This window comes from Desarmillaria tabescens, assembly GCF_030435595.1.
Source record: "Desarmillaria tabescens strain CCBAS 213 chromosome Unknown EV420scaffold_3, whole genome shotgun sequence".
NCBI lineage: Eukaryota > Fungi > Basidiomycota > Agaricomycetes > Agaricales > Physalacriaceae > Desarmillaria > Desarmillaria tabescens.
This window is the reverse complement of record NW_026848302.1, coordinates 1396126-1419733: the sequence shown is the minus strand read 5'-3', so window position 1 is coordinate 1419733 and position 23608 is coordinate 1396126. Positions and strand designations below refer to the sequence as shown.

The following is a 23608-nucleotide window of genomic DNA, read 5'->3' as shown; positions in this document are numbered from 1 at the left end:
TGACCCTAGAGATTTCTTTGCGGAACAACAGTTCCTTTATAAGTGCATTGTAATTCTCCATGAGATCCTGCTCTTACTTGTCACCTACAGATTAGAACAAGAATCTTTGACTCGCCGACGTCTTGCTGAAGAGGACCTATCAAGAAAAACAGCAGCTTCTTATGCAGAATATAACCACACGAGGTCCCGCCCTCGGAGATGGAGGGAGAAGTGGAGTGAATATTTGTCTCACATACGCCGTCGCGCATCTCTTGCTTGTGTCGGAAAGAGCAGTAACATTAGTAGTACGAGTGATTAACTCTCTTCTTCAAATGTCTAGCCATACATTTTCACCCCGGACATCATGGCCCATCACATACTACATACGTAGGATGGAAAGGCCACTCGAACGGTCAAAGGAACGTACCATCAGGTTCTTACGAAGTACCTCCCAGTTGGCTGCGTTGAGACACTCCGTTTTGTTGCGCTGACGGGTATCAACCAGATCAAGGACATCAATAACGATGCCTTTGAAGACTGGCCGATCGATCGCTCATGACCAGAATGGTACTGCATCGTTCCGGTTCGTAGAATGGCATGCAGAGTACAATTGCCTACCGTCTTTGAAGAGAATGACAGTGACCAGGTCTTTGACAGTAGCAAACCTCTACGACTGCCGACACCAATGTCGTGGTGAATGATCTAAAGCATTAGGATAGCTATTTCGAAGCTATGTGATTATGATCGACTTGCAATATCCCCCAGCTTGGAAGACGTAACCAATCATTGCATACCTCAATGCACTTCCATCTCCCACGATGAATGGAACAGTGTCAAATCGCTTCCAGTGGTTCCCAGTAATGAGTCAAGTAATGTTGATGTTCCCTTTGAAATGTCCCTTTTGCATAGGTCTTGTGGTTCGGTCCAGGTAAATCACCGCCCACCATCAATTCTGCTATAACGTGGTCCTTGGGCCTTGTGTAACTGCTCGTATTCCGTTCCTTGGGTGATTAGATCCGGACCGTCCTATGGGTTGACCCTTGGAATATCACTGGCTAAGATAAACTCTGCTATGTGGGATATTTTGGCCTTATGCGGCCGCTCATAGATTCGACGCTCTGCCACCGAATCCGGTGCCGCAATGCGCCAAGTGTCTTTCATGAAGACATTTCGTTTTCAGCTGAATGGTAAACGATGAAGCAGCGGGTTGCGCGGCCTGTAGGATAAGTATGACCTTCAAATGGTTTGCCCGCAATGAAGTATGCGTGTTCGGGGTCGAGATTGATGTCATCGTACACGGCGAATGTGTATAGCGTCTCTGATTCATCTGTGTCTAGGCTATGCTGTGCTTGTGCCGTTTCGTCTGGTGTGGGCACTGTAACAGTGGTATCCCACCCACGAGTCACGTTACCAGCATGACTGAAGCGCCAGAAGAATTCCTGCAGATAAGTCGATTCACCCGAATCGTACGGGAACGCACGCGTAACAATCACGCCTGTACGATCCCAGCGTAGCAACCTCGCCTTGCTTGCACAGATAAAGACGGTGAACGGGTGGGTATGATGTTGGGAACCCAGTTGCGCGTTAATATAAGACACGAGCTGGCCTTGGATATCGTGGCCCAGCTCTGAGCTAGACTCAAGCGCTCCTTCATCACTGAACGCGTCATTCATGGCGGCGAGCTTGAGTTCGACATGGGTTTCCATGCGAGAGAACTGTGTGATAGGATCTATTATATCTTTCGCCTTGTAAACCGAGATTTCGGGCTTCAGCAAACCAGGATTGAAAACACTGGGATCGGGAGTGGCATGGGTATCGACAAGTTGCATATTCATTGAAAATGGTGCGAGAGCATCGATCTATTTCAAACGCAATCAATAACCCACAAGCAACGCGAGTAGCAAGCACGACATACCAATGGATCGTACATTGCTGTTTCGGCTGTCTTCTTCGCAAATCTTCTGGAAGGCAGCAACATTATCGTCAGGAATGCCTGGGGGACTTCCGGGAAGAAATTGGCCCAAAAGTTCTCCACATCCATTGAACTACATTTTTGGTGTATCTCCTCGACCATTGTTGACATTATTGCAGCACGCATAAAGTGGAGGGAAGTAAATGGTGCGGTTCCAGACGCGTTCAAGCATCGAGAAGGTTTTAAGACATATTTACAGCGCGATTTCGATGAAGCTGCTTTTCGCGGGATGGCGGTGAGAGGGCAAGTCGGTCATGAAGTTGTCACGGTCGCGAGTTTGCATCGGTTATGATTAATTTGACTAATCACTCGACAATTCTACTTTTGATAAGTACCACCTGCAGTGGACGAAATGCACTTCATATGACTGTCAGAATCACCTAAGTGTCGAGAAGAAAATGCATTTTAATTTTGTCCGCCAACATCATGCGTATACTCTCTAATTAACTTATGAGGTGAATGACAATACGTGATCTTCGACGACCTTCTTGATCTTGCCCTCCAATTCAGGGGTGATGTTGCCTCCCGAGATCTCCTCGAGGAGGGCAGTCTGTGAAGCCGCGAGGTGCGAGCGGAATTCGGCCTCCCATTTTGTGATCTGGTCGACAGGGATGGAATCAAGCTAGTTGATGTTGGATTAGCAGTAGTTATAGCTTTGGTGCTAACAAGATACGTACGAGACCGTTGACACCAGCGTAGATGATGGGAACTTGAACTTCGGTGGCCAAAGGCTGGTATTGACCTTGCTCTGATTAGTAAAAATAAAATGAGCAAATATCCAGGAAAATAGATATTGCAGCATACTCAAGAGCTCAGTAAGACGGGCACCACGAGAAAGCAAGAAACGAGTGGAAGCATCGAGATCAGAACCGAACTGGGCAAAGGCGGCGACTTCACGGTATTGTGCGAGGTACAGCTTGAGGGAACCAGCAAACTTCTTCATGATCTTGCTGTGAATGAAACCGGCGTTAATGTGGCACGTGGGAAAATAGTGAACAACATACGTCTGGGCAGCGGAACCGACACGGGAGACAGAAAGACCGACGTTAATAGCAGGGCGAACACCACGGAAGAAGAGTTCAGCCTCCAAGAAGATTTGACCGTCAGTGATGGAAATGACCTGACAGCAGAAGTTCAGCATGGATGAAAAAATTTGGAGATGGAAAACTGACGTTAGTGGGGATATAAGCGGACACATCACCACCCTGAGTCTCAATGATAGGTAAGGCAGTAAGAGAGCCTCCACCGAACTTGTCGCTCATCTTGGCAGCACGCTCAAGAAGACGAGAGTGAAGGTAGAAGACATCACCAGGGTAAGCCTCACGACCGGGGGGACGACGAAGGAGCAGAGACATTTGACGGTAGGCAACGGCCTGCTTGGACAAGTCATCGTAGATAATCAAAGCTACGCAGTATAGATGAGAATTGAAACATTTTCCACAGGAATTTGCTTACCGTGCTTGCCGTTGTCACGGAACCATTCACCCATAGCACAACCGGAGAAAGGTGCGAGGTACTGAAGAGGCGCGGCCTCGGAAGCAGTAGCGGCGACAATGATAGTGTACTTCATAGCATCGTTCTCCTCAAGGGTCTTGACGAGCTGAGCGACGGTCGAACGCTTCTGACCAACAGCAACGTAAACACAGTAGAGCTTCTTGCTCTCGTCCTGGCCCTCGTTCCACCTCTTCTGGTTGAGGATGGTGTCAATAGGCGACGGCAGTTTTACCGGTTTGACGGTCACCAATGATAAGTTCACGCTGTCCACGGCCAATAGGCACCATGGCGTCAATGGGCTTGAGACCTGTCATCATGGGCTGGTTGACGGAACGACGGGGCAAGATACCGGGAGCCTTCAAGGAGGCACGGCGGCGCTCGGCGGCTTCGATGGGGCCCTTGCCGTCGATGGGGTCACCGAGAGCGTCGACAACACGTCCGAGAAGGCCGGGACCGACCGGAACGTCGACAATTTGACCAGTCCGCTTGACGGTGTCGCCCTCCTTGATGAGACGATCGTTACCGAAGATGGAGACACCGACGTTGTCAGCTTCCAAGTTCAAGCACATGCCACGGACACCAGAAGAGAATTCCACCATCTCTTCGGCTTGCACGTTCCTGAGGCCCCAGACACGTCCGATACCGTCACCGACGCCTAACGAAACATGAGATGCATAGGCTACGAGCCCCAGGAAATTGACTGACTCAAAACGCGGCCAGTTTCCTCGACATTTCCACCAACACTGGTGCCAGAGATGCGGGACTCGAGTACGGAGGAGACCTCAGAAGCAGCTAGTGACGTGTACACAGTGAAGAGGACAGCACCGGAACGAAACAGGAATGAAGTACTGGTTGAGAAAAGCTGGGAAGAGATAGAAAAGGGAAGGAAACGTACCGGGTTTTGCTGTCGCATAAGAGCGGGACACTACGGGAGTCGCCTTCTGAATCCATGGGTCCAATGAGCCGCTGAAAACGTGCAAAAAAAGGCAGAGAGCTGACCTTTGCATGGGCGGCCAGCGCACGGGCGCGCGCCGAATTTCTGAGGGCAATACGGTGCATGGAGGAGGAGAGAGGGGAAGGTGGAATACGGTCGAGAAACTTTGAACCGCAATCGGCGTGATTCGGAAATAATTTTAAATTCAGACTCCGCTCCGGCGCCGCCCCAACGTTCCCAAGCTTTCTGCCGAGCTCATCGTCGGACACAGCGATGGCGGCCCTAGCTAGTCGAGGTAGGTTATAAGTTCCTCGTATCATACGCGTCGCTGACCATCTGTAGTTCTAGGTCCGTCGTTTTTCAGAACTACATGTAGGGCTGCCCACACAGCGGCGGCACCATCGTCAACAGCAAGCGCACTCGAACTCATTCGCTCTCAGCCTTCTCAATACGTCGTTGCCTCCATTGTAGGCACCAAGTACCTCTTGTCTCCGCGAGACGTCCTCACCATACCCCGACTACGCGATGTCAAAGTCGGTGACGTTCTTGCATTGGATGAAATCCATGAAATTGGCTCCCGGGAATACACGCTGCGCGGTAACCCTACCATACCTGCCAGCCGTATAAAAATTGAGGCAACAGTGGTGGAGCATACAAAGGGCAAGATGGAGTTCATCTTCAAGAAAAAGCGGAGAAAGGGTTACCAAAAGACGAAGAAACATAAGCAGACGTATACGCGTCTTAGGATTGGGGACATTGACATACCGGCCGTTGCAGATGCAGCACGATCATAATACCGGTTCCTGTTTTGTTGTTATCTTTGCACTATCTGATTCCTTAAGTTTGGTGCGCAGTGAACTTATAAGAAGACTTCACCTTTGGAATAGGCGCAGTCGAAATCAGACCAGACTAAAACGGTCAATGCTGTTCCTTGGTACGAAAGTCGGTTTGTACCGTTCCTTGCTGGAAGGGTTCAAACTTCGCGTGGTACGAAATTATCTTAGAAAGAAATTGACGCGTCAGATAGTGGACATCGACGCGGCAGTAACGAGACTAATGTTGTGTCTTCCTGAAGTGCTGCAGCGCAGCCCGTTACACAAATGCTATATTCGTTGGTCTAAAGCTTTCAGGATCGTTTTTCGCCAAAGATTTGCAGTCCAACGTAATTCCGTCGCGTCCCGACAGGAGCACATGGCTGCACAAAGGTCAAGCAAATTTACTAGTAGACAACAACAAGGCAGTGGCTGTCAGAATCCGTCTCTTTGAACGGCACCAGTTTTATGCCTGATGTGGACGGGCCAAGGACATATAGATGGCGTTTTTTGTCATCATTGTTGCGCCTCGTATTTTGATCTGGTACGCATTTAAATTCATCTGGGCTATTATGGCTGACTCCACTTGTTCATTTATCAGGGACAAGGACTCCAAGTCATCAAAACTGCATTACTGTTTCTGGTCAGGCCTAATTATCGTTCGACCTACCTGCGCCACTTCCTCTGCCTATGCTATTTCATGACATTCGACTTCATTATCGCATGTCAGATTGTTCTCCATGTACTAACACTAGGTACCGACTAGGTCTCATGAGCTATGAGTGGCGTTAGGTCCCTCTACTCATCAATGATCTCGGATGAATTCTCCATCGTCTGAGGCACAAGCGGTCGAATAGGCGTGCATAATGCTTCATTTCTCAAGGCACAGTCGGCCCCGATCTCGGTAGCTTCCTCCAAGTCTACGCGAGTCTACGGCAGTCAGCGCTGTAATTCCTCCCGCATTGTCTGGGTCCTTCACAACGACGCGGCGAAGCTCTTGCTCCGAAATGACTTTAAAGCCGGGAACTTCCCGGCGCAGCTTGTAAGTTTTCAACATGAGCAAGAAACTAAATCAGAACCTTCCCTCAACAGGTTTTCCTTCTTGTGTTATCGCAAGGTTCTGCAGTATAACTGTGTCTTCGATATATACAGGAGCTACCAAGGCAATCTACTAAGGGATTCACCCTTGCGGAGCGTGGAGCTCATGTACTGTCGGTCTTCAAATTTACCTGTGAACCGGAGTAAATAACTGCAGATTGGATTTCTAGAACAATCAATCAGATTAGATTCCAAATCCATCCGGCATGTGTGAGTAAAGGAATTTTTATCTTCTTGAGGATGTGCTACTGAACTGGGCATCTGGACAGCTTGGGTGATCCACTTTTGCAGATGAGGCGCTTAGTCAGGCTACTCGAGAACCAAGGAACTGCCCGAGAATCAGACCTGGACTGCTCGGTTACGATTATCAGATAACATATGGTAACCATTCTTGATCGGATCTAAAACTTGAAAGGTTCGCCTGGCTTCCACCTGCCCGTTTCGCTGACTTCTAAGAGCCAGAGACCCGTCGTAGGTGCCTTCTATCTTCAGTCAGTATATACTCAAACACTCTTATTATTTCAATTCAAGAGTTAAGGCGGGGGAAAGCGATGTGCGCCGTCAATTTGCGCCACTTAGAGGATCATTATTCAAGAAACACCAGTCTGCCCTCACCACAAGGCACCGTATTCGAATTTTCGAACTCGGATTCAACTCCGTTTGCGCATGGATCTACTCGGACGCTCGGCATATTTTCCCGAATCTATAAAAGGTAGGATTTCTGAGGTACTTTTGTTTCGTCCCTCTTTTTCACGAGCGGTCAACCCTGTGCTATGGAGCGAGCTACAGCTATCGAAGAGACCAAGTCTCACACTTGGACGGAGAGTTCTGTTGAGAAGGCGGGCGATCCCGATTCTCAGCCGAGCACTAGTCATGCTCCCAAGGAGGGTGAGGTTGCGGGTGTTGCGCGCATCGAAGCCCTTTACAGGGTATTCGGCGGCAATGGCGCACCTCTATGGGTGCTCTATCTGAGTATCGCCCTCATTGCCTACGTTTATTCCCTCGATTCCAACACCACTAGCAGTTTTTTGCCCTTTGCTACCTCTGCCTTCTCGGCGCACTCGTCTATCGGAACAATTGAAGTAGCTGCCGAGATCATTGCTGCTGTTGGAAAACCGTTTATTGCCAAGCTTGCGGATATAACGTCGAGGCCTAGGGCTTATCTGTTCTCTCTCTTCTTTGTAGGCGTTTATTTACCTTGCTTCTATGCTCATTTGACCCAATTCCTGTTAGTACATAATTGGTTACATCGTCATTGCATCTTCCTCGACGGTAGGCGCAGTTTGTGCCGGAGAAGTGTTATACACAATTGGTACCACGGGATTAGACCTTGTAGGTCCATCGTCATCTTAGTTATGTCCCCGCTCACATCTAGTTTTGTTTAGGTCACCGACATCATCGTTGCTGATCTCTCTCCGCTCAAATGGAGAGGCTTTGCGACTGCACTTCCGTCATCCCCGTACATCATCAATGCCTTTGTTGCTGCCGAAATTACTAATGGTTTCATCCCGGACAAATGGCGATGGGGTTATGGGATCTTCATTGTGGGTGCAACCACAGTTATCACGCTTCGTCTGTTTGACAATATATTAGATTATGCTCCCTGTCGTGATGGCACCTGGTTTGGTTGTTTTGTTTTGGGCAGAGTACAAGTCCAAGCGAGACAATATGGTGTCTATCGCTTCCAGTACATGGGAGCGTCGTAACGAGGGCTCGGATGAGAAAGTCACCTGGTTCACTATCGCTCGCGACTTCTGTATTCATGTGGATGTCTTCGGCCTTGTCTTACTTGGAACGGCCTGGGCCTTAATTTTCTTGCCATTCACTCTCTACTCCGACGCCAAAGGTGGCTGGAAAAATCGTATGTGTATTATCTCTTTTTTCCCCAGCACTATAATACCCTGAGCAGCCAGTATGATTGCCATGGTCACTGTCGGAGGCATCTTAATTTTCGTCTTTGCGGCATACGAAAAGTGGTGGGCACGATACCCGCTCATGCCCCCCCGTGTGCTTAACAGGACCTTCCTCGGTGCCGTCTTCATTGACGTACTTTATATGCTGTCCGGGAATATGCGATCGCTGTACTATTCAAGTTGGACCTGGGTGGTTAAGGACTGGTATGTATAGGCGCCCTTAGGCGATGAAAACGAAAGCTTACAGAGTCAATAGGACCACCCGTGAATGGACGTACTTTAACAAGACCGTCACTGTTGGTCTTTGTGTTTTTGGTATCACGGCAGGATTAATCCAACGTTACACTCACCGTTACAAAGTGAGTATCTAGTTTCTGTCTATTACACTTCCATTTTCTTACTAATTTATGACATTCAGGCGCTACAGTTTACCGGACTGTGTATTCGAATCATGTAAGAGATGGACGTCATTCGTAGATGGAAATCAAGCGTAACATGTTTTGCAGCGGTATGGGTTTGACCTTCTACGCCAGAGGCGACCATGCTACGTAAGTGCTTTGATGGATGGTGCTTGCCGCTGACTTCCTACCTCGCTCTTCAGAGATGTCGCCCTTGTTTGGACCCAGCTCCTGATTGCCATCGGCGGCGCATTTAGCGTTGTCGGTTCTCGGGTCGCGTCTCAAGCATCAGTTCCTCATGCTGATCTGGCGCAAGTCATTTCTCTCATATCTCTTTGGACTTCCCTTGGCGGGAGCGTGGGCAATGCAATCGCCGCTGCAGTCTGGACGTGAGTCGTTCTGGTTTCTGACTTTGTTGTTAAAACATCGCTCTAATTCTTTGTCAGTGGTAAAATGCCCTACTATCTCCGAAAGCACCTACCCTACAAGACTCAGGCCGAGATCAGCAAGATCTTTGGGTCCATTAAGACGGCACGAACTTTGGGCGACACGGACAGGACCAACGTCATCTATGGTAAAACATTCTTGCTTATTGTGATACATCTAATGGTCTGATCTGTTTCGCAGCTTACAACGACACAGTCTATCTTCTCTATCTTCCTGCATTAATCCTTTGTAAGTACATTTTTCTAAGTCTCATATCGAACCCCGTTAATCCTTTGCAGCTTTCCTTCCTCTCGTCATCTTACTCTTCATGCGGAACTTTTACCTGGGTGATCACCAGAATGCCGTACAAAACGTTGGCATTGACGGGCGCGTTCTCGACAGTGAAGAAGATCCTAATGAGAAAGAAAGGAACACTAATAATGCTGAGAGGGCTTAGACTTTAATCTGGAAGAGTCGTTAGGTACTCTTTCACTTAGCTTTTCAACACTTCTCTATGTTCGTTAACTTTAATTGTCCGTACCATAAATGCGACCTTTGCTCTCTTACTAGTATGTGACGTACACAAAGGACAGATTTCTGCTTGATTATTCATTATAAACGACGATGCAACAGTCAGTTGAAGACATAAAGTCTTCATATTTCTCCCTCTTCTGGAGTCTCTGCACGAGTGTCGGGTTTCTTCCCTATACTTTCTTCCCTATCATAACGCGGTCTCTGTGTCTTTCGTTAGAAACTATCTGCAGATAGAGATAAACGCAAACCTTTTCTGCGCGATCATCCGCAAGCCTGTCCTCAGGAGCATCCCGTTTTTCTCGAGGCTCCTCTTTTGGGGGACCCTCATCTCGACCCTCCTTCCGCGACGGTACATCATTATAATTAGGACCATAGTCTGGCCGCGAGCTTCTCTCCCGGTCCCGGTCCCTATCTCTATCCCGTCTGCGGTCGTCCTTATCATCCCTATGGTGTCGTGACCGATATCCATCACGTTCTCTGTCTTTCTCGTCCCTATCAGCTCTCGGATATTCGCGAGAAGATCGCCGACCGTCATAGTCATCATGACGGTAATGATGTCTTCGATTGTCTCTGTCGTAATCTTTGCCTCGTTCCCTATCACGGTCTCGCTCCCTGAAAGACGGTTCCCGTTCGCGTTCGCGTTCACGATCCCGGTCTCGCTCTCTGTCGTGTTCGCGGTCGCCATCACGCGCAGGTTCTTTTCGCTTCCTGCTAGTTGTCGACCCTCCATCCTCGGAACCGGCTGCCTCGCGCAGGCGTTCCTAGTGCAAATTGAGTAATGCACCTGGTAATTAAGTAATACGAATACCTTTTGTCGTTTTACAAATTTCGCAAAAGCCGATCGACGGGATTCTTCGTCTTCTAAGGCCTTGTATTCAGGTAGGTGTTCGATGAAAGGTACGACCTAGAAAGCGATGTTACTACCAATGGCGATGGGAGCAACTCATACGCCTACAGCTTCATAAGACAACGAGATATCCAATGGTTCAGGAAGTTTCTTTAGAGCATATCGTAGATCGTCCTGCAGATGTCGTTGCCGCTTCTCCGCCCTTCGTTTCTCCTCAGCCTGTTTCCGAATTGCAGCATCACGTAACTGCAATACGATGAGTTCATTATGAGAATGGGAAGTGACATGTGCTTACAGCAGCATAGATGTCATGAATATCTTCCGATGTCAGGGCTTCTATGTTTGCAGTGCTGACAGCCTTGAGGACGTTCTGGTATTGTTCCTCCGTAGTCTCTGGCCCTACGGCGAACCCCACTACTTCGGCGTCTCCCTCAACGCTTTCTGGCCTGTACCCCCTGAACGCCTCAGTTACGATGTCAATTTTGGCATCTAATTTCTGGTCAAGACCATCCACTACATCCCAAAAAAGCTCCAGTTGGTTGGAGCCCGGATTTCCTAGCATGTTGAGGTATCTTTCATCAGTACTGAACAAAGGATACACGTGTTTCCATTTGCATCGCGCTTTGATCTTCCCATTTTCTACTAGCTCTCGAAGCAAAGCCTGTAATAAATGAGTAATATCAATTGTTTCATCCGTCAGTAAACGCACTTTGAAAGCTTCTCGGGCCTTTCTTTCTTTCCTCGTCTTTTCGACCTGCGCCCGGCGCATCTGCTCCTCGTACTCCCGTTCTCGCACCCGACTGTAGTCCTCAAATGCCAGTAGGATATCCAGAGAAGGAAGTCTTTGGAGCTCAGGGTCTGATTTCCACTCATCTGAATCGAGAATGAGGTTGTGAGCCGTTCTCCATCGGGTAAGAACATCCACATCAAGTTGCTTGAAAAGCGACACCACCTTGGCAGTGGCTCGGGTACGAGCCGCAGATCTGTCTTGCTAAAGATGATCATGTTATCAGCTTAGCTAGATTGTAACGGAAGAATGTGCCATACCGCGTCACGTTGCTTGAGATCTTGAATGTATTCCTCAAATATGAGTTTCCTTTCAGCCTCAATCCTTGCCTGCTGCCAAATGGGATGTTGAGAGAAAAGCTTATCTGCGGTTGCAAAAGTCGTGTAATGGAACACACTCGGGTTGCCCTTCAACATGTTTCGAATGGCCGGCCTTAACTTCGCTAGTCGAGCTTCCCGCTCCTCTTTTTCTTTAACTTTTAAAGAGGTGGTATACTACAGAAAATCGGTCAAGGAAAGGAAACATCGGAGACGATAGGCGAACCTACTTTTTCGAAGACACTCTTTTTCTCCGCAAGGGAGTTTAGCGCTTTATACAGAGGATCGGTAATGATAGCTCGCATTGTTTGATCCCATGTCCAGTTGGCATCAACTCCAGCCTTCCTTAACAAGTGTGTGAATGCCTTTTCTCCCTCCTCCACGGTAGCAAAGCCGTTGTGCGGTATGACAGGATCGTCCGGAAGGTTCGGTCGAGCAGGTAAGATACTGCTTGAAGCCAGCGGAAGGCCTCCTGTATGTGCGCCCACGGCCAGTTCATTTCCGTTCGGTTGTGTTTGACTGCCATTGGCGTCCGACGCTGGAGGCGCAGTCAAAGCAGGTTGGCTGAAAGAAGTTGTCAGTCGAGGCGTGAAGGTAGAGGACACCTACGCACCCAGCCGGTACCACCGCAGTAGCTTGACCCTCTTTCTCTACCTTTTCCAACACTAGCAAGAGCTCATCCGGCATATCCCATTTAGACTCTTTCGTTTCAGTCTAGAGAATCGTTAGTTGCTGTCAAGCCATTTTACGCGACTGTAGGACAAACATTGTAATAATACTTTCGCCCTCCAGAGAAATATTCCTTCCATTTCGTTTGATTGAGAGCGCGCTAAACAAAGATACGTCAGGCTGTGACCGAGTCGAAGGAAAGAGAGGCGCACCTCAAATGGAGTTTTCAGCTCTGTGGCAAAATGAACAAACGAAAGCAGCAGAAGATTGAAGCATACGCACCATCTGGCTTTTCCCAGACACTTTCCCTTGTCCCAGTGTTGAACCAATATGTCCTTCCTTCGGGATTGCGATGTTCTGTCTGCAAAGGATATTAGAACCAGGCTGTGAACGTGTCGGGATTGACAGGCATACCCAGATGTTCATCTTGCTGAAAGTACAAAGGCAACGCTCAAATTCTTCGCTCCGTGTAACAGAACGAGCCTAGCAAGCTGCTTGACTGGATTAAGTACTAGGGCCGTCAAGGTGAAAGTCTAAAGAGAAAGGAATATTGATATCTGTTAGGATCACAGGCTAATGCCTTTCCGTAGTCGGCAATGTACGTGATGCCAGTGTGACCGCAGTCTGTGTCTCGCTCCAATGATAGTGTTGCAACCTCTTTTCTTACCGTCACACCGCAGAGTGCCCTTTCCTTTGACTTATGTCCTACTAGCTCCCAGGCAACTGTGGTACGGACTTTCATCCCAGGTATCTTTATTCCATGTTAGAAGACATACAAGACATGTACTGGAATCATCCTCTGTCGTCGGCTATACGCAGTCTTCGGTACAAACCCTACGTCCGCAACATTTTATATGGCGGCGTCGCGCTGACGATACTTTACGCGCTCTACAACTCTGTGCAGCGACACGAGTCTCTTTCCTATGACTTCCCAGAAGAAGTTACGGTGCCAACGCCTCCTCAAGTCTGGGATGAGAGGGCACGTCAGGTCAAGCGAGCTTTTCTCCATGCTTACCATGGTTACGAGCGTTATGCTGCTCCACACGATGAACTGAAGCCCGTTTCCACGGGGTACAAAGACAAGTAAGTACACCACACCAAGTCGGTGACTGTGTTCTAATTTTGGTTACTCAGTTTCAATGGCTGGGGTGTCTCGATATTCGACTCTCTAGATACTATGGTTCTTTTAGGCCTCGAAGGAGAGTATGAACGGGCACGTTCATACGTTGAAAAGACCCAATTCGAGTTGGCAGAGGTCCGTTGTTCCTTATTGACGTGGACGTTTCTGACGGATCGCCGCAGCACACCTTTGTTCCGTACTTTGAAACTACCATAAGATACCTTGGAGGCCTTTTGTCAACCTATGCCCTCAACCAAGACCCGATGCTGCTTAAGCGCGCTGATGAGCTCGCGAAGAAGCTGGATCCTGTCTTCAATACCCCAAGCAAGCTGGCATTGTTCGGTGTCAATCCGTCGACGTGAGTTAACATCCTACAATTGCCAATTTGCTTATGCCAATAGTTGATTTCAGCGGGGAAGTCGTGGGTCCAGATATCGGCATTTTAGCCGAGATGGCAACCTTGCAATTGGAGTACACGTACCTTGCGAAGGCAACGGGAAATAGAGCGCATTGGGAACGAGTAGGCATATACTAGCTTATTCAGTCCACCTTTTTGATAATTCTCAGGCCAACACTGTCATTAAAGCGCTATCTTCAGCCTGATCTGCGCCAAACCGGCGGCATGTTCCCTATCGGCTGGAATTTGACTACCGGACAACCTCACGATAGTACGGTTTACACTTTGACCTCTCAACATTGTCTCATAGTAACCCCACAGCCCATTTATCTGTTGGTGCTCAAGCGGATAGTGCGCACTGAGTATCTTCTGAAGCAATATCTGCTGACTGCTAAGACCGATAAGGCTAATCTTGAAATGTGTAAGTTGATAGTCCTACTCCAAGTGTTATGTTCACATACTCTTTCAGATATTCGCGCGACTACACATATCATCACAAATCTCATGTACATATCACCCACCCGGCACCTTCTCTATGTTACTGACACCACGACTCCAACGCATGAAGCGCAAGGAACGCCAACTCATGTCTTTGAACACCTATCTTGTTTCCTCCCCGGTCTTTTTGCCTTGGGCGCTCACACATTACCTCTGGACGATCTTGATTCAATGGGCGTCAACTTATGGACCTGGCTGCAAAGGGTAACTTCGGCCATGCTGGAGATGGATATCGAAGGCTCAAGCAGTTACAATCTCAAGGAACTACACATGTGGGCAGCTGAAGGCCTTGCGCAGACTTGTTGGCTCACCTATGCTGATATGCGAACTGGCTTGGGTCCGGATGAGACACACATGCGCGCCAGTGTTCATAGTGTCCTGGGAGAAGGCCATCTGTGGATGGATTCCATGGATAGATGGAAACAATCTGGGGCCAGAGGAATACCTCCTGGTGTTGGCGATAAGCCTCCAGTGATTTACACTGAACAGCAGCGATTACGCGGCGGACCGGGAGGAAGAGATTATGCGATCAAAAAACCCGGATACTTGTTGAGGCCAGAGGTGGGTTTCACAAATTGCTGTTCAAAGAGTTACCATTAACACAGTGTAGACAATTGAATCGCTATACATCATGTGGCGCGTAACTGGAGATGCAAAATGGCGAGAACGCGGATGGAGAATCTTCGAAGCAATAGAGAGGCACACGAAAACGCCTTATGGATACGCAAGTATTAAATCCGTAGAAGTCGTACCCCCACCCAAAGACGACGATATGCCTAGGTATGCTTTCATTGGCATCATTATCTTCTTGGCTAACGAAAAAAAAAATTCAATGTAGTTATTTCCTGGCTGAGACGTACGTTTTATCGGTCATGCCTTGCATATCGGGCTCTAATTATCTTCCACAGATTGAAGTATTTGTATTTAATGTTCACTAACGATGACCCGATATCACTAGACAAATGGGTCTTCAACACTGAAGCCCATCCACTGCCCGTATTCGAGTGGTCACAGGAAGAGAAGGAGTTATTCAATATCTAGCATATCTAGCATAGTAAATTGTTTTCGCTTGGACCTATAGACTGCTTTGCGTGCCAAACGATGGAGGAACTTGGAAGATCGGCACCGGCACCGATGTACCGATGCCCCAATCAACAGGTAGTGGCCGCCTGCTCACCATGTCCTCCATGATGCGTATGTTCTCCTCCATGGTGAGGACTCTCAAAATGGGCAAGTTTGTCGGGTCCCTAGATTGCGGTACCACGTAGATCTCTTCCTGATAGTTTTGTCGCACTTCTTCATTCGTGATTTTTCAGTTCTGTTCGTTTTCTCATTTTCGATCAATATGCCAATGTTGTCGCGCAGCACCAGCTTGAATTTCCTCAGTACTATCAGCACCCTGGGTACGCATTTCGAATAGGCACTTGTATGATTCCTCGTCTGATAGCGAGTTATCGCAGGTGGCACGACCATGATCCTTTGGAAATACGGGAGTATTCGAATAGGTGTATAGAGGAGGCGGTTAAGACTTTGGAGGCTAATGGGTGGGCCAAAGAAAGCGTCAAGGTTATTGGTGCGTGTCAACCGTCCTTTTGTCGCTACCGTTTTACTAACGGGTAGCATGCTATGCAGGTATAACAAACCAACGCGAAACTACTGTCGCCTGGCACAGAACGACTGGAAACCCGCTATGCAACGCAATCGTTTGGGACGACTCTCGGACAAAAAACGTCGTCGCACACTTTCAACAAAAATTGGAAACCGTCGGTCTTCAAGTCGAGCCAGGCGTGTGGACGAAAGGAGAGGAAGGCGTCGAAACTCTGCGTCAGACGTGCGTTTCGCGTTTTTTTCGGTAGTCTATCCTCATCCAGATCCATAGGACCGGTCTTCCTCTCTCAACGTACTTTTCAGCCATTAAGCTGAGGTGGATGATAGATCATATACCCGACGTCTCTGAGGCTCACGAATCCGACCAGCTGCTTTTCGGAACAGGTCGAATCATGGCTCTTTTATGTGAGTCTGCAGGTATATATGACGTTTCACCATTAACAACCGCCTCGTTAGAACCTCGTAGGAGACACCCAAAAGGCTCGGCATATATGCGAAGTCAGCAACGCGTCCCGTACATTACTAATGAACATTAGCACACTCAAATGGGAGCCGTTCCTGATGGATTTCTTTGGTTTACGGCCATCCATTCTGCCTAAAATTGTATCGACATCTGAAGTCTATGGACACATCGCCAGTGGACCTTTGAAGGGCGTCCCAATCGGTGGTCTTGTCGGTGACCAACAGGGAGCGTTGGTTGGGAATCTATGTTTGAGGGAAGGTGAGGCAAAATGCACGTATGGAACGGGGGCTTTTCTGCTGTTTTGTACTGGACATGAGATCGTGAAGAGTACTCACGGCTTGTTGAGCACGGTAAGGTTAGACCTTCTCTCTCCGCCACATCATGTATGTATATCATTCTAGATTGCCTATCAGGCAGGACCTAATGCACCGCCGGTCTACGCATTGGAAGGAAGTAGTGAGTGCTCTCGTATGTTTATCTAAGCCGTGACTCGCTGATTATGTATATCGAAGTATCTGCTGCCGGAAGCGCCATCAAATGGTTACGAGACTCCATGCAACTTATAAAAACTGCCGCAGACGTGAATACATTGGCGGCTAAAGAACCTACAACCGGGGGCGTGTACTTTGTAACCGCATTCTCCGGGTTACTCGCGCCATATTGGGATCCTGCTGCAGCTGGCCTTCTTATCGGTATTTATGTTTGTCCATTTCAGAGTGTTTTCCACTGATGTGACTGTCAATAGGCGTTTCGCAGTATACCAACCCGTCGCATATAGCCAGAGCTACACTTGAGGCAAATGCTTTCCAAACTCGTGCTGTGATAGAAAGTATGAAGCTCGATTCTGGGACAGACCTGCAGCACCTGAAAGTAGATGGTGGTATGACAAACGGTGATTTGGCAATGAGTATCCTCGCAGACCTAGGAGGATTCAGTGTCATTCGTCCGACAATGCGAGAGTAAGGACATCGCCTCTTTTTCCTTCGAATAATCATTCTAACGACAGTGCTTCAAATACTCAGGTCTACTGCACTGGGCTCTGCGCTACTTGCGGGATCTGCTGTTAACCTATTTGGTTGGGACATACGGAAGCCGGAGACATTGCTCGAGGTTAACAGAACAGGAACACGAGAATTCAAGCCAAAAATGAATGGCGCGGAGCGTGAAAAACGTTGGGGTTTGTGGCAGCGCGCAGTTGAAAGATGCAGAGGATGGGACAACGGCTCATGCGACGAATAATAGATATCCAACCAGATGCAAACTCGAGTGAGGGCTCATTGATACCAGTTTACTTAGATAGCGTATTTCAGTACATACTAATACCTATTCATATTTAATGTAATGGGGAATAATGCTTTGGCCTAAGTTCTTAGCCCGTTTCAAATGGCTGATCGTGATCGAGTTATGATCAAGATTCCTTCTTCTTGACCATCATCGTACTCGGATGTACCATGGACAATCTCCCCGAAAAGAATGAACTGTATGGAACAAAAGACTACTGGTGAGAACTCTTCTCGAGTACTTGCCTCACCTGCTCAGGTGTTGACTGACGATGTGAACCGCGCTGAAGGGATCGACGATATCAAGCGTTCGCCTGCTCCTGATGTTTTTTCTTACCTCCTAACCACTCAGAATAACCACTATAGAGAATCCGATGACAAACCTTTTGACTGGTTCAAGAAGTACTCGGACATTGCAGACTTGCTTCGCGAACTTATTCCGGATAAGACATCTAAAATTTTGATGCTGGGATGCGGCAATTCTACTCTTTAAGAAGATGTGAAGCATTCATGTATTGATTTATATAAGTACTGATTCAATTGTCTTTCCAGATGTATGATGATGGCTACAAGAATATTGTCAATGTGGATGTGAGGCTTCGCACCGTTCTCGATTTTTCTGTCACATTCCGACATCTGGATAGTATTCTTCTGTTGTGATCGAACAGATGCAAAAGCGTCACGGAGTAGACCGATCTGAAATGGAGTGTAAGGGACATTTGTTTGAATAAATTCATCATGTGTACTGTACTGATTGGATCCCCTTAAACACAGGGCGCGTCATGGACGTTCGTGAACTTGAATTCGGCGATGATCACTTTGATGTCGCCATCGATAAAGGAACCATGGATGCCATGATGACAGCCAAGGGAGACGTTTGGGTGCGTTGTATTGAAGCGGCGCGATATTTCGAACTTGTCCTGACCAAAGATCAACTTAGGATCCCCCCGAACAAGTAGTCAGCGACTGTACAAAAGAAGTGGATGAGGTGATCAGGTCAGTCCCTGTTTATGTTTTTAGCCATGGTTTATCAGATCTCTCTCAGGGTTCTACGAAAGTCCACTGGTTTGTTTTTGTATCTAACGTTTGGGCAACCACATTTTAGAAGGCGGTTTCTTACGAGGCCAGAAACCTCACTGCAAATCAAAGAGCTAGGAGAGGCATTTCATTACTATTTGTATATAGTGCGAACTTGACGTAGAGTTGCGTGTGGGCGCTTGTAGGGCTTGATCGGCCCGAAAACGGCTGCATTTATTCTGCCGCACTTGCGTTATCCGCATACATTTGGCATCATGAGAATTACAATCGACGCGTATCTCACGGCATCCTAATGAGTCAGCGCCCTGAGGAAGCTATAAAGCCTGAGACATTGGGGCCTCTGGCACTTGGTTCCAACTGAGTCTCACTCCTACCACCACCATGACTGCACCGAACGACCAATACAAGCGCGTTATTCTCGTTACCGGTTCCAACACTGGAATCGGCTACGACATTGTTAGGCTCCTCGCAGAGAAAGGACATACCGTCTATCTTGCATCGAGGAAGGAGAGTGCAGGGAAGGAGGCACAGTATGTGTTTCCAGACATGCACTCAGGGAGATAGGTTGATGGGTTGTTCAACAGGGCGAAGTTGAAAAAGGAGCACAACCTTGATGTCAAGTTCGTTCAGCTCGATATTACGGACGAAGCCTCAGTCAAGGCTGCCAAAGAGACCATCGAAAAGGCGGAGGGAAGACTAGACACGCTAGTCAACAACGCTGGTACACAACTCTATCTTGTTATAACGACAACTTTCTCATTATAAAGCTACATAGGTATGAGTTACATGTCAGAGCCCCAGCAAGCTAGCTCAGTGTCGCTCACCACAATTCGTAATGCCTTTGAACCCAACTTTTTTGGCCTGATACAGACAACGCAAGCATTTTTGCCTCTTCTTCGTGCAGCTCCTAAAGGCTACGCATGCATTGTCAACAACACGTCCGATATGGCATCTAATGCTCACCAAGCCGGCCCCAAAGCTTCTATCCATATCGTCGCATACAACACGAGTAAAGCTGCAGCAAACTCTTACTCGATTGCGTTGGCGAAGGAGTTGGAAGAAGAGGACATTAAAGTGAATACAGTCACGCCTGGGTTTACAACAACCAAGTTGAATGGCTTCCGGCCGGGTGGGAAAACGACGGAGGAAGGTGCCTCTGTCCTTGTTCCTTGGGCATTGTTAGGGCCCGAAGATAAGGGCAAGACTTGTGGGTCCTCTTCGTTGCTTTTTATTCATCATCTGACTGCTCCGTTCCCTTAGGCTTGTTCTGGAGTTACAAGGGAGAATTTCCATGGTAATTTTTGAATTCGAATGTACGGTAGATACACAGAGCAGCTGATTTTCGGCATACTTGTTTCTGTATCACATTCCTGATGATGAATATGGAAACACTGGAAACTATCAGTTTGTAACTCTATGTGTTAAAAAAACCCACCTGCCTGGTTATCTGTCCTTCAAAGACATTTACGAAGATCCTCGAGGGCTCAGGCGTCAGATTATCTGAATGAGAGAGCAGGGGGCGAGAGCAACCGGCAACCCTCATATACCCAACCTTGGACTGGTAAGCCATGCGTTGAGCACAGACAACCATCTTCATCACGTTTCACAATCTCTTGGAACGTAGAAAGAACGGATGTCATATATGCCGGCATACCACAGGCCGCTTGAACCTGCCGATCAAGAAGAGGTGCCGGTTGTTGCCGAGTCTTCTGAGTTTGAATTTGAGGTCCTCATCGGGCAATTACCGGAGATTGCAATTGGGAGGATTAATTTCAGGTCTCGCCTAGGTCCCTGCCTGCTGTACCGACCATCATCTACGATGTCGAGCTACGACAAGGTGGTAAAATTGGCCTGCAAGCCAAAGGCTGCACCACCCAAAGCGAAGGTTTACCCTTTCACCCCTTCCGAGCATCGTGGTTCTCATATTCATCCAGTATCTCGACCCAATTATTGCTGCAACATGGTCCGAGGATGGTGCTGTCCACGACGTCTGCAAGGCCCTGTCTCCACGGTTCCGGGAGCCCAATGCGATTGTATGCACCCTGACCTTTCGAACTGAACGTCATTCATGAATGCTGTCACGTTAGGTCGTGTTCAAAGCCCTGATTGTTCTGCATACCATGATTCGTAATGGCGCCACAGACAATGTCCTGTCTTATCTCTCATCTACCGAGGTTCTGCGCCTCTCCAACGTCTCTGCTGGCAACTGGGAAGGTCCGCGTTTCACCGGTCACCCGGGTTCATGCTGACCATACTCCAGGCTACGCGGCACCCGAAAACCTGCAGAATTATGCAGTTTATCTTGAATCACGGATACGCGCGTATAGAGATCTCAAGCATGACGCCGTGCGGGTACAGGCAGAGTCGAACAGGGATATGCGCAATTCGCAGTCTATAGAGGAGGACGGGTATCGGGGCAATAGTAAAAGAGGCAAGTCCGCTCAATCCGCTGCTCCATCGAGAAGCAAGACTATTATGGGCCGGAAGCTGCGGTCAATGACCGTGGAGAAGGGTTTGCTACGCGAGACGCGAGCTGTTCATAGGATGATAGATGCTTTGGTGGAGTGCAGGGTGCGCTATTTTTCTTTTCCTTCTTTCATTAGTCTGACTGGAGACGTAGTTCTACCTCGACGATCTAGAAGATGAATTGACTATTACTGCCTTACGAATGTTAGTTAAAGATCTTCTCATCCTTTTCCAGGCCGGAAATGAGGGTGTCATCAACGTACTAGGTAGGTGCTATTTGGTCTGTCCCATTTCTCTTCCTGAATATTACGCAGAGCACTACTTTGAGATGTCGCATGTGGACGCCGAAGAAGCCCTTAGCTTATACAGACATTTCTGTCAACAAACGGAAAAAGTTGTTGAATATCTTGGAGTAGCAAAGAAGCTCTTGAATCTTCTCAATGTGCCCGTTCCCAATTTGAAACACGTAGGAACAGCAATATTATATCCGGTACCGTCCTGACATTTGCTCTACTAGGCTCCAGTGTCACTAGCCGGTGCCTTACAAGAGTACCTCGACGATCCTAATTTCGAACAAAACAGAATAGAATATAAGACTAACAAAGAATTAGCAGAGCGGGGGTCGAAGGGTGGGCCTACTCCTAAGAAACCGGAGACTGGTGCGTCCAAAGGTACTTTATCTCTCTGTTAGTTCTTCAATTTTGCGTCAGCTTCCTCCTCCACCTTACCAACCAAGACTTCATCTCCGCCTTCCACAAGTAACAAATCTATGGCTAATAACGCCCAGACGGGTTCTACCAATGGTCCAGTGATCGACTTTTTCTCTGCCATCGAAGAGGAAGCACCCCAAATGTTTAATGCTCAAGCGAATAGGTTGGTTTTTGCCCCTGTCATTCTTGGATGCATCTCACCGCTTATTTCTTAAGCCCCAATGCCAATCAGTATCAGCAACAGGGTACCGTTAACCCATTCGTCCTACGGCAAATGACCGGGCAGCCATTCATGCAAGCTCCACAACAGATGCAGCTTCAGCCCACGGGCTTTCCTATGGGTGGGCCAGCGCCAAATCCGTTTGGTCTTTCAGCACCTACTCCTCGACTACAGCTGCAACCAACAGGCCATCGTCCATTTTCCACCTTCCTTCCTCAACCGACAGGTCAGCCCCAGCTATCACCGCAAGTCCAACAGCCACAAGGCTTTTTGCAGCCGCAACCAACTGGCGCCAACCCGTTCCGCCAAAGCATGTTGCTACCTCAAACGACGGGAATGGCTTTGTTTGGTGTAGGAGGCAGTGGTGGTTTACAACCACAGCAGACTAGTGCTTTCATGAATGCCAATCCTATCATGAATGCACCTAACCAGAATCAAGGTCAGGGTGCATTTGGGCTCCCTTCAACAAATCCCCAATCATTTTCCGCCTCTTCTTCATTCGTTTCACCTGCACCTCAGACATCAGCATTCCAGGGTCATGCGAACGTACCAGCCAGACCAGCGTCGACCCCCTTAACGTCTTTCGGTCCATCGTCGTCTTCAAGTTCAACGTCTCCCCCCGCTGCTCAACCGATCAAAACACACCAAACTGGGACGAGAAACCCATTCGGTCGAGTTGCGACGCCGCCACCGCCAGTACCTAAGCAACCAACACTAATGGAGCTTGCAATGGGTATGCATCTGAATGGGAACGCTACGAATCAGGCTCAGTCACAGTCCAACCCATCGAGTCCGCCTGCACAATCGCAGCCAAACGGACAAAGTAACTTCTCTTTCGGTAATAGTAGCCTTAATCCTGGCGCCACGGACATTTCCGGTGTCGCGTCCTCTTTCGCGTTCAAGCCTTCTGGTTCTGACGGAAAGCCGGCTTCGTCATCCAACTTCCTCAATTCTCAGAATACGTCAACAACATCAGCGGGTTCCACCTTTTCAGACACTCTCTGGTCGTCGCTGTCGTCCCAGCCGACGGGCGCCACAAATGCTTCATCTTCGCCATCTATCTCTCTCACACCTTCATTAAAATCACAGCCGACAGGGTTCCCTGGACTCAAGCCGTTTAAGCCGTCGTCTTCTTTTGGTGCTTCTTTGTTGGAATCACTACCGCCTATTCCTCAGTCGGCCCCAACCACGCCTGCTGTGACCGGTAATGGAACTTCGGCCAATCTCCCGTCGGGATCGCCAGCATCCCAGCAGACAGGAGCGTTCCCTTTCAATACACAATCCGCCGGTTCACTGCCTGGCAGCCAGAATCAAAACAATCTTAACCCCGGGACGCAACCATTAGGCATGGGCGCCTTAAATTCACAGCCAACAGGAGCTTTCAGTGCTTTGGGGCAGCCAAGGTCAACGCTTGGTGTGGGCCTGCGTCCACAGATGACAGGTTCAGTAGCCAATCCCTTCCGCGCGTCCTCGGTAAACGGTTTGACAACCGGAGGCGCATCTCTATTTCAGGCACCCACATCAGGGTTAGGTGGCGCAGGCTAATGCTCAACAGATGGGAGGAAATCTCTTTGGCATGTCCGGAGCCGGGGCTTTTGGGTCTCCTTTTAATCCCAACAGTGGAGTGC

The 23608-nt window shown here is 48.5% G+C and overlaps 10 protein-coding genes across 10 annotated transcripts; 7 read left to right on the top strand and 3 right to left on the bottom strand.

Moving 5' to 3' along the window:
- Nucleotides 1-1136: 1136 nt before the first annotated feature.
- EV420DRAFT_1636220 (uncharacterized protein) lies at nucleotides 1137-2053 on the bottom strand (the record flags this gene model as incomplete). Its single annotated transcript, XM_060476555.1, has 2 exons — nucleotides 1137-1838; nucleotides 1895-2053. The coding sequence occupies 2 exons, from the start codon at nucleotides 2051-2053 to the stop codon at nucleotides 1137-1139; spliced, it is 861 nt and encodes a 286-aa protein (XP_060337784.1).
- A 346-nt stretch (nucleotides 2054-2399) lies between these two features.
- EV420DRAFT_1626529 (P-loop containing nucleoside triphosphate hydrolase protein) lies at nucleotides 2400-4504 on the bottom strand (the record flags this gene model as incomplete). The annotated part of the gene is made up of 10 exons (XM_060476013.1): nucleotides 2400-2573; nucleotides 2629-2699; nucleotides 2756-2901; nucleotides 2956-3071; nucleotides 3124-3356; nucleotides 3407-3638; nucleotides 3667-4100; nucleotides 4151-4237; nucleotides 4341-4386; nucleotides 4445-4504. The coding sequence occupies 10 exons, from the start codon at nucleotides 4502-4504 to the stop codon at nucleotides 2400-2402; spliced, it is 1599 nt and encodes a 532-aa protein (XP_060337783.1).
- A 137-nt stretch (nucleotides 4505-4641) lies between these two features.
- On the top strand, nucleotides 4642-5431 carry EV420DRAFT_671325 (ribosomal protein L21-like protein). Its single transcript, XM_060483012.1, has 2 exons — nucleotides 4642-4674; nucleotides 4728-5431. Exons 1-2 carry the CDS (start codon nucleotides 4653-4655, stop codon nucleotides 5171-5173), a joined length of 468 nt encoding a protein of 155 aa, XP_060337782.1. The 5' UTR covers nucleotides 4642-4652; the 3' UTR covers nucleotides 5174-5431.
- A 1222-nt stretch (nucleotides 5432-6653) lies between these two features.
- EV420DRAFT_1507655 (MFS general substrate transporter) lies at nucleotides 6654-9608 on the top strand. Its single transcript, XM_060471389.1, has 12 exons — nucleotides 6654-7470; nucleotides 7523-7621; nucleotides 7675-7833; nucleotides 7883-8150; nucleotides 8199-8406; nucleotides 8459-8561; nucleotides 8621-8655; nucleotides 8709-8750; nucleotides 8804-8989; nucleotides 9047-9174; nucleotides 9228-9275; nucleotides 9326-9608. The coding sequence occupies exons 1-12, from the start codon at nucleotides 7063-7065 to the stop codon at nucleotides 9481-9483; spliced, it is 1842 nt and encodes a 613-aa protein (XP_060337781.1). The 5' UTR covers nucleotides 6654-7062; the 3' UTR covers nucleotides 9484-9608.
- EV420DRAFT_1507653 (uncharacterized protein) lies at nucleotides 9609-12733 on the bottom strand. The gene is made up of 13 exons (XM_060471388.1): nucleotides 12595-12733; nucleotides 12463-12541; nucleotides 12393-12412; nucleotides 12278-12340; nucleotides 12125-12225; nucleotides 11742-12075; nucleotides 11455-11688; nucleotides 11117-11398; nucleotides 10703-11068; nucleotides 10516-10653; nucleotides 10369-10464; nucleotides 9809-10321; nucleotides 9609-9761 (listed from the first exon to the last, which is right to left on the bottom strand). The coding sequence occupies exons 1-13, from the start codon at nucleotides 12604-12606 to the stop codon at nucleotides 9681-9683; spliced, it is 2319 nt and encodes a 772-aa protein (XP_060337780.1). The 5' UTR covers nucleotides 12607-12733; the 3' UTR covers nucleotides 9609-9680.
- Nucleotides 12734-12812: 79 nt separating this feature from the next.
- EV420DRAFT_1507651 (glycoside hydrolase family 47 protein) lies at nucleotides 12813-15144 on the top strand. Its single transcript, XM_060471387.1, has 10 exons — nucleotides 12813-13263; nucleotides 13315-13435; nucleotides 13483-13658; nucleotides 13712-13820; nucleotides 13887-13968; nucleotides 14019-14029; nucleotides 14061-14118; nucleotides 14167-14756; nucleotides 14806-14975; nucleotides 15034-15144. The coding sequence occupies exons 1-10, from the start codon at nucleotides 12941-12943 to the stop codon at nucleotides 15131-15133; spliced, it is 1740 nt and encodes a 579-aa protein (XP_060337779.1). The 5' UTR covers nucleotides 12813-12940; the 3' UTR covers nucleotides 15134-15144.
- Nucleotides 15145-15312: 168 nt separating this feature from the next.
- EV420DRAFT_1507648 (glycerol kinase) lies at nucleotides 15313-17628 on the top strand. The gene is made up of 11 exons (XM_060471386.1): nucleotides 15313-15459; nucleotides 15512-15598; nucleotides 15656-15768; nucleotides 15828-16026; nucleotides 16075-16144; nucleotides 16188-16208; nucleotides 16260-16616; nucleotides 16668-16722; nucleotides 16779-16958; nucleotides 17012-17225; nucleotides 17289-17628. The coding sequence occupies exons 1-11, from the start codon at nucleotides 15338-15340 to the stop codon at nucleotides 17503-17505; spliced, it is 1635 nt and encodes a 544-aa protein (XP_060337778.1). The 5' UTR covers nucleotides 15313-15337; the 3' UTR covers nucleotides 17506-17628.
- Nucleotides 17629-17674: 46 nt separating this feature from the next.
- EV420DRAFT_1507639 (S-adenosyl-L-methionine-dependent methyltransferase) lies at nucleotides 17675-18856 on the top strand. Its single transcript, XM_060471385.1, has 8 exons — nucleotides 17675-17767; nucleotides 17837-17948; nucleotides 18052-18058; nucleotides 18099-18137; nucleotides 18191-18254; nucleotides 18321-18427; nucleotides 18487-18542; nucleotides 18592-18856. Exons 1-8 carry the CDS (start codon nucleotides 17740-17742, stop codon nucleotides 18740-18742), a joined length of 564 nt encoding a protein of 187 aa, XP_060337777.1. The 5' UTR covers nucleotides 17675-17739; the 3' UTR covers nucleotides 18743-18856.
- A 109-nt stretch (nucleotides 18857-18965) lies between these two features.
- Nucleotides 18966-19882, top strand: EV420DRAFT_1474553 (uncharacterized protein; the record flags this gene model as incomplete). The annotated part of the gene is made up of 4 exons (XM_060469216.1): nucleotides 18966-19114; nucleotides 19169-19305; nucleotides 19360-19791; nucleotides 19845-19882. The coding sequence occupies 4 exons, from the start codon at nucleotides 18966-18968 to the stop codon at nucleotides 19880-19882; spliced, it is 756 nt and encodes a 251-aa protein (XP_060337776.1).
- A 521-nt stretch (nucleotides 19883-20403) lies between these two features.
- Nucleotides 20404-23525, top strand: EV420DRAFT_1636212 (ANTH domain-containing protein; the record flags this gene model as incomplete). The annotated part of the gene is made up of 9 exons (XM_060476554.1): nucleotides 20404-20469; nucleotides 20519-20617; nucleotides 20672-20798; nucleotides 20845-21155; nucleotides 21205-21316; nucleotides 21365-21516; nucleotides 21568-21709; nucleotides 21761-21923; nucleotides 21977-23525. The coding sequence occupies 9 exons, from the start codon at nucleotides 20404-20406 to the stop codon at nucleotides 23523-23525; spliced, it is 2721 nt and encodes a 906-aa protein (XP_060337775.1).
- Between the last annotated feature and the right edge of the window lie 83 nt (nucleotides 23526-23608).

Excerpts from the sequence above, each read along its gene's own strand:
- EV420DRAFT_671325 (XM_060483012.1), top strand. The coding sequence starts at position 4,653 with ATGGCGGCCCTAGCTAGTCGAG. Across the intron at positions 4,675-4,727 it reads GGCGGCCCTAGCTAGTCGAG|GTCCGTCGTTTTTCAGAACT; the intron begins GTAGGTTATAAG and ends CTGTAGTTCTAG.
- EV420DRAFT_1507655 (XM_060471389.1), top strand. The coding sequence starts at position 7,063 with ATGGAGCGAGCTACAGCTATCGAAGAGACCAAGTCTCACACTTGGACG. Across the intron at positions 8,990-9,046 it reads ATCGCCGCTGCAGTCTGGAC|TGGTAAAATGCCCTACTATC; the intron begins GTGAGTCGTTCT and ends ATTCTTTGTCAG. Across the intron at positions 9,276-9,325 it reads TCTTCCTGCATTAATCCTTT|CTTTCCTTCCTCTCGTCATC; the intron begins GTAAGTACATTT and ends AATCCTTTGCAG.
- EV420DRAFT_1507653 (XM_060471388.1), bottom strand. Across the intron at positions 12,341-12,392 it reads AGCTGAAAACTCCATTTGAG|CGCGCTCTCAATCAAACGAA; the intron begins GTGCGCCTCTCT and ends ATCTTTGTTTAG. Across the intron at positions 12,226-12,277 it reads GGCGAAAGTATTATTACAAT|ACTGAAACGAAAGAGTCTAA; the intron begins GTTTGTCCTACA and ends ACGATTCTCTAG.
- EV420DRAFT_1507651 (XM_060471387.1), top strand. The coding sequence starts at position 12,941 with ATGTTAGAAGACATACAAGACATGTACTGGAATCATCCTCTGTCGTCG. Across the intron at positions 13,436-13,482 it reads CCCAATTCGAGTTGGCAGAG|CACACCTTTGTTCCGTACTT; the intron begins GTCCGTTGTTCC and ends GGATCGCCGCAG. Across the intron at positions 14,119-14,166 it reads TAAGGCTAATCTTGAAATGT|ATATTCGCGCGACTACACAT; the intron begins GTAAGTTGATAG and ends ATACTCTTTCAG.
- EV420DRAFT_1507648 (XM_060471386.1), top strand. The coding sequence starts at position 15,338 with ATGCCCCAATCAACAGGTAGTGGCCGCCTGCTCACCATGTCCTCCATG. Across the intron at positions 15,460-15,511 it reads TCCCTAGATTGCGGTACCAC|TTCTGTTCGTTTTCTCATTT; the intron begins GTAGATCTCTTC and ends GTGATTTTTCAG. Across the intron at positions 16,027-16,074 it reads GTCGAAACTCTGCGTCAGAC|GACCGGTCTTCCTCTCTCAA; the intron begins GTGCGTTTCGCG and ends CCAGATCCATAG.
- EV420DRAFT_1507639 (XM_060471385.1), top strand. The coding sequence starts at position 17,740 with ATGAACTGTATGGAACAAAAGACTACTG. Across the intron at positions 17,768-17,836 it reads TATGGAACAAAAGACTACTG|GGATCGACGATATCAAGCGT; the intron begins GTGAGAACTCTT and ends ACCGCGCTGAAG. Across the intron at positions 18,543-18,591 it reads GAAGTGGATGAGGTGATCAG|GGTTCTACGAAAGTCCACTG; the intron begins GTCAGTCCCTGT and ends GATCTCTCTCAG.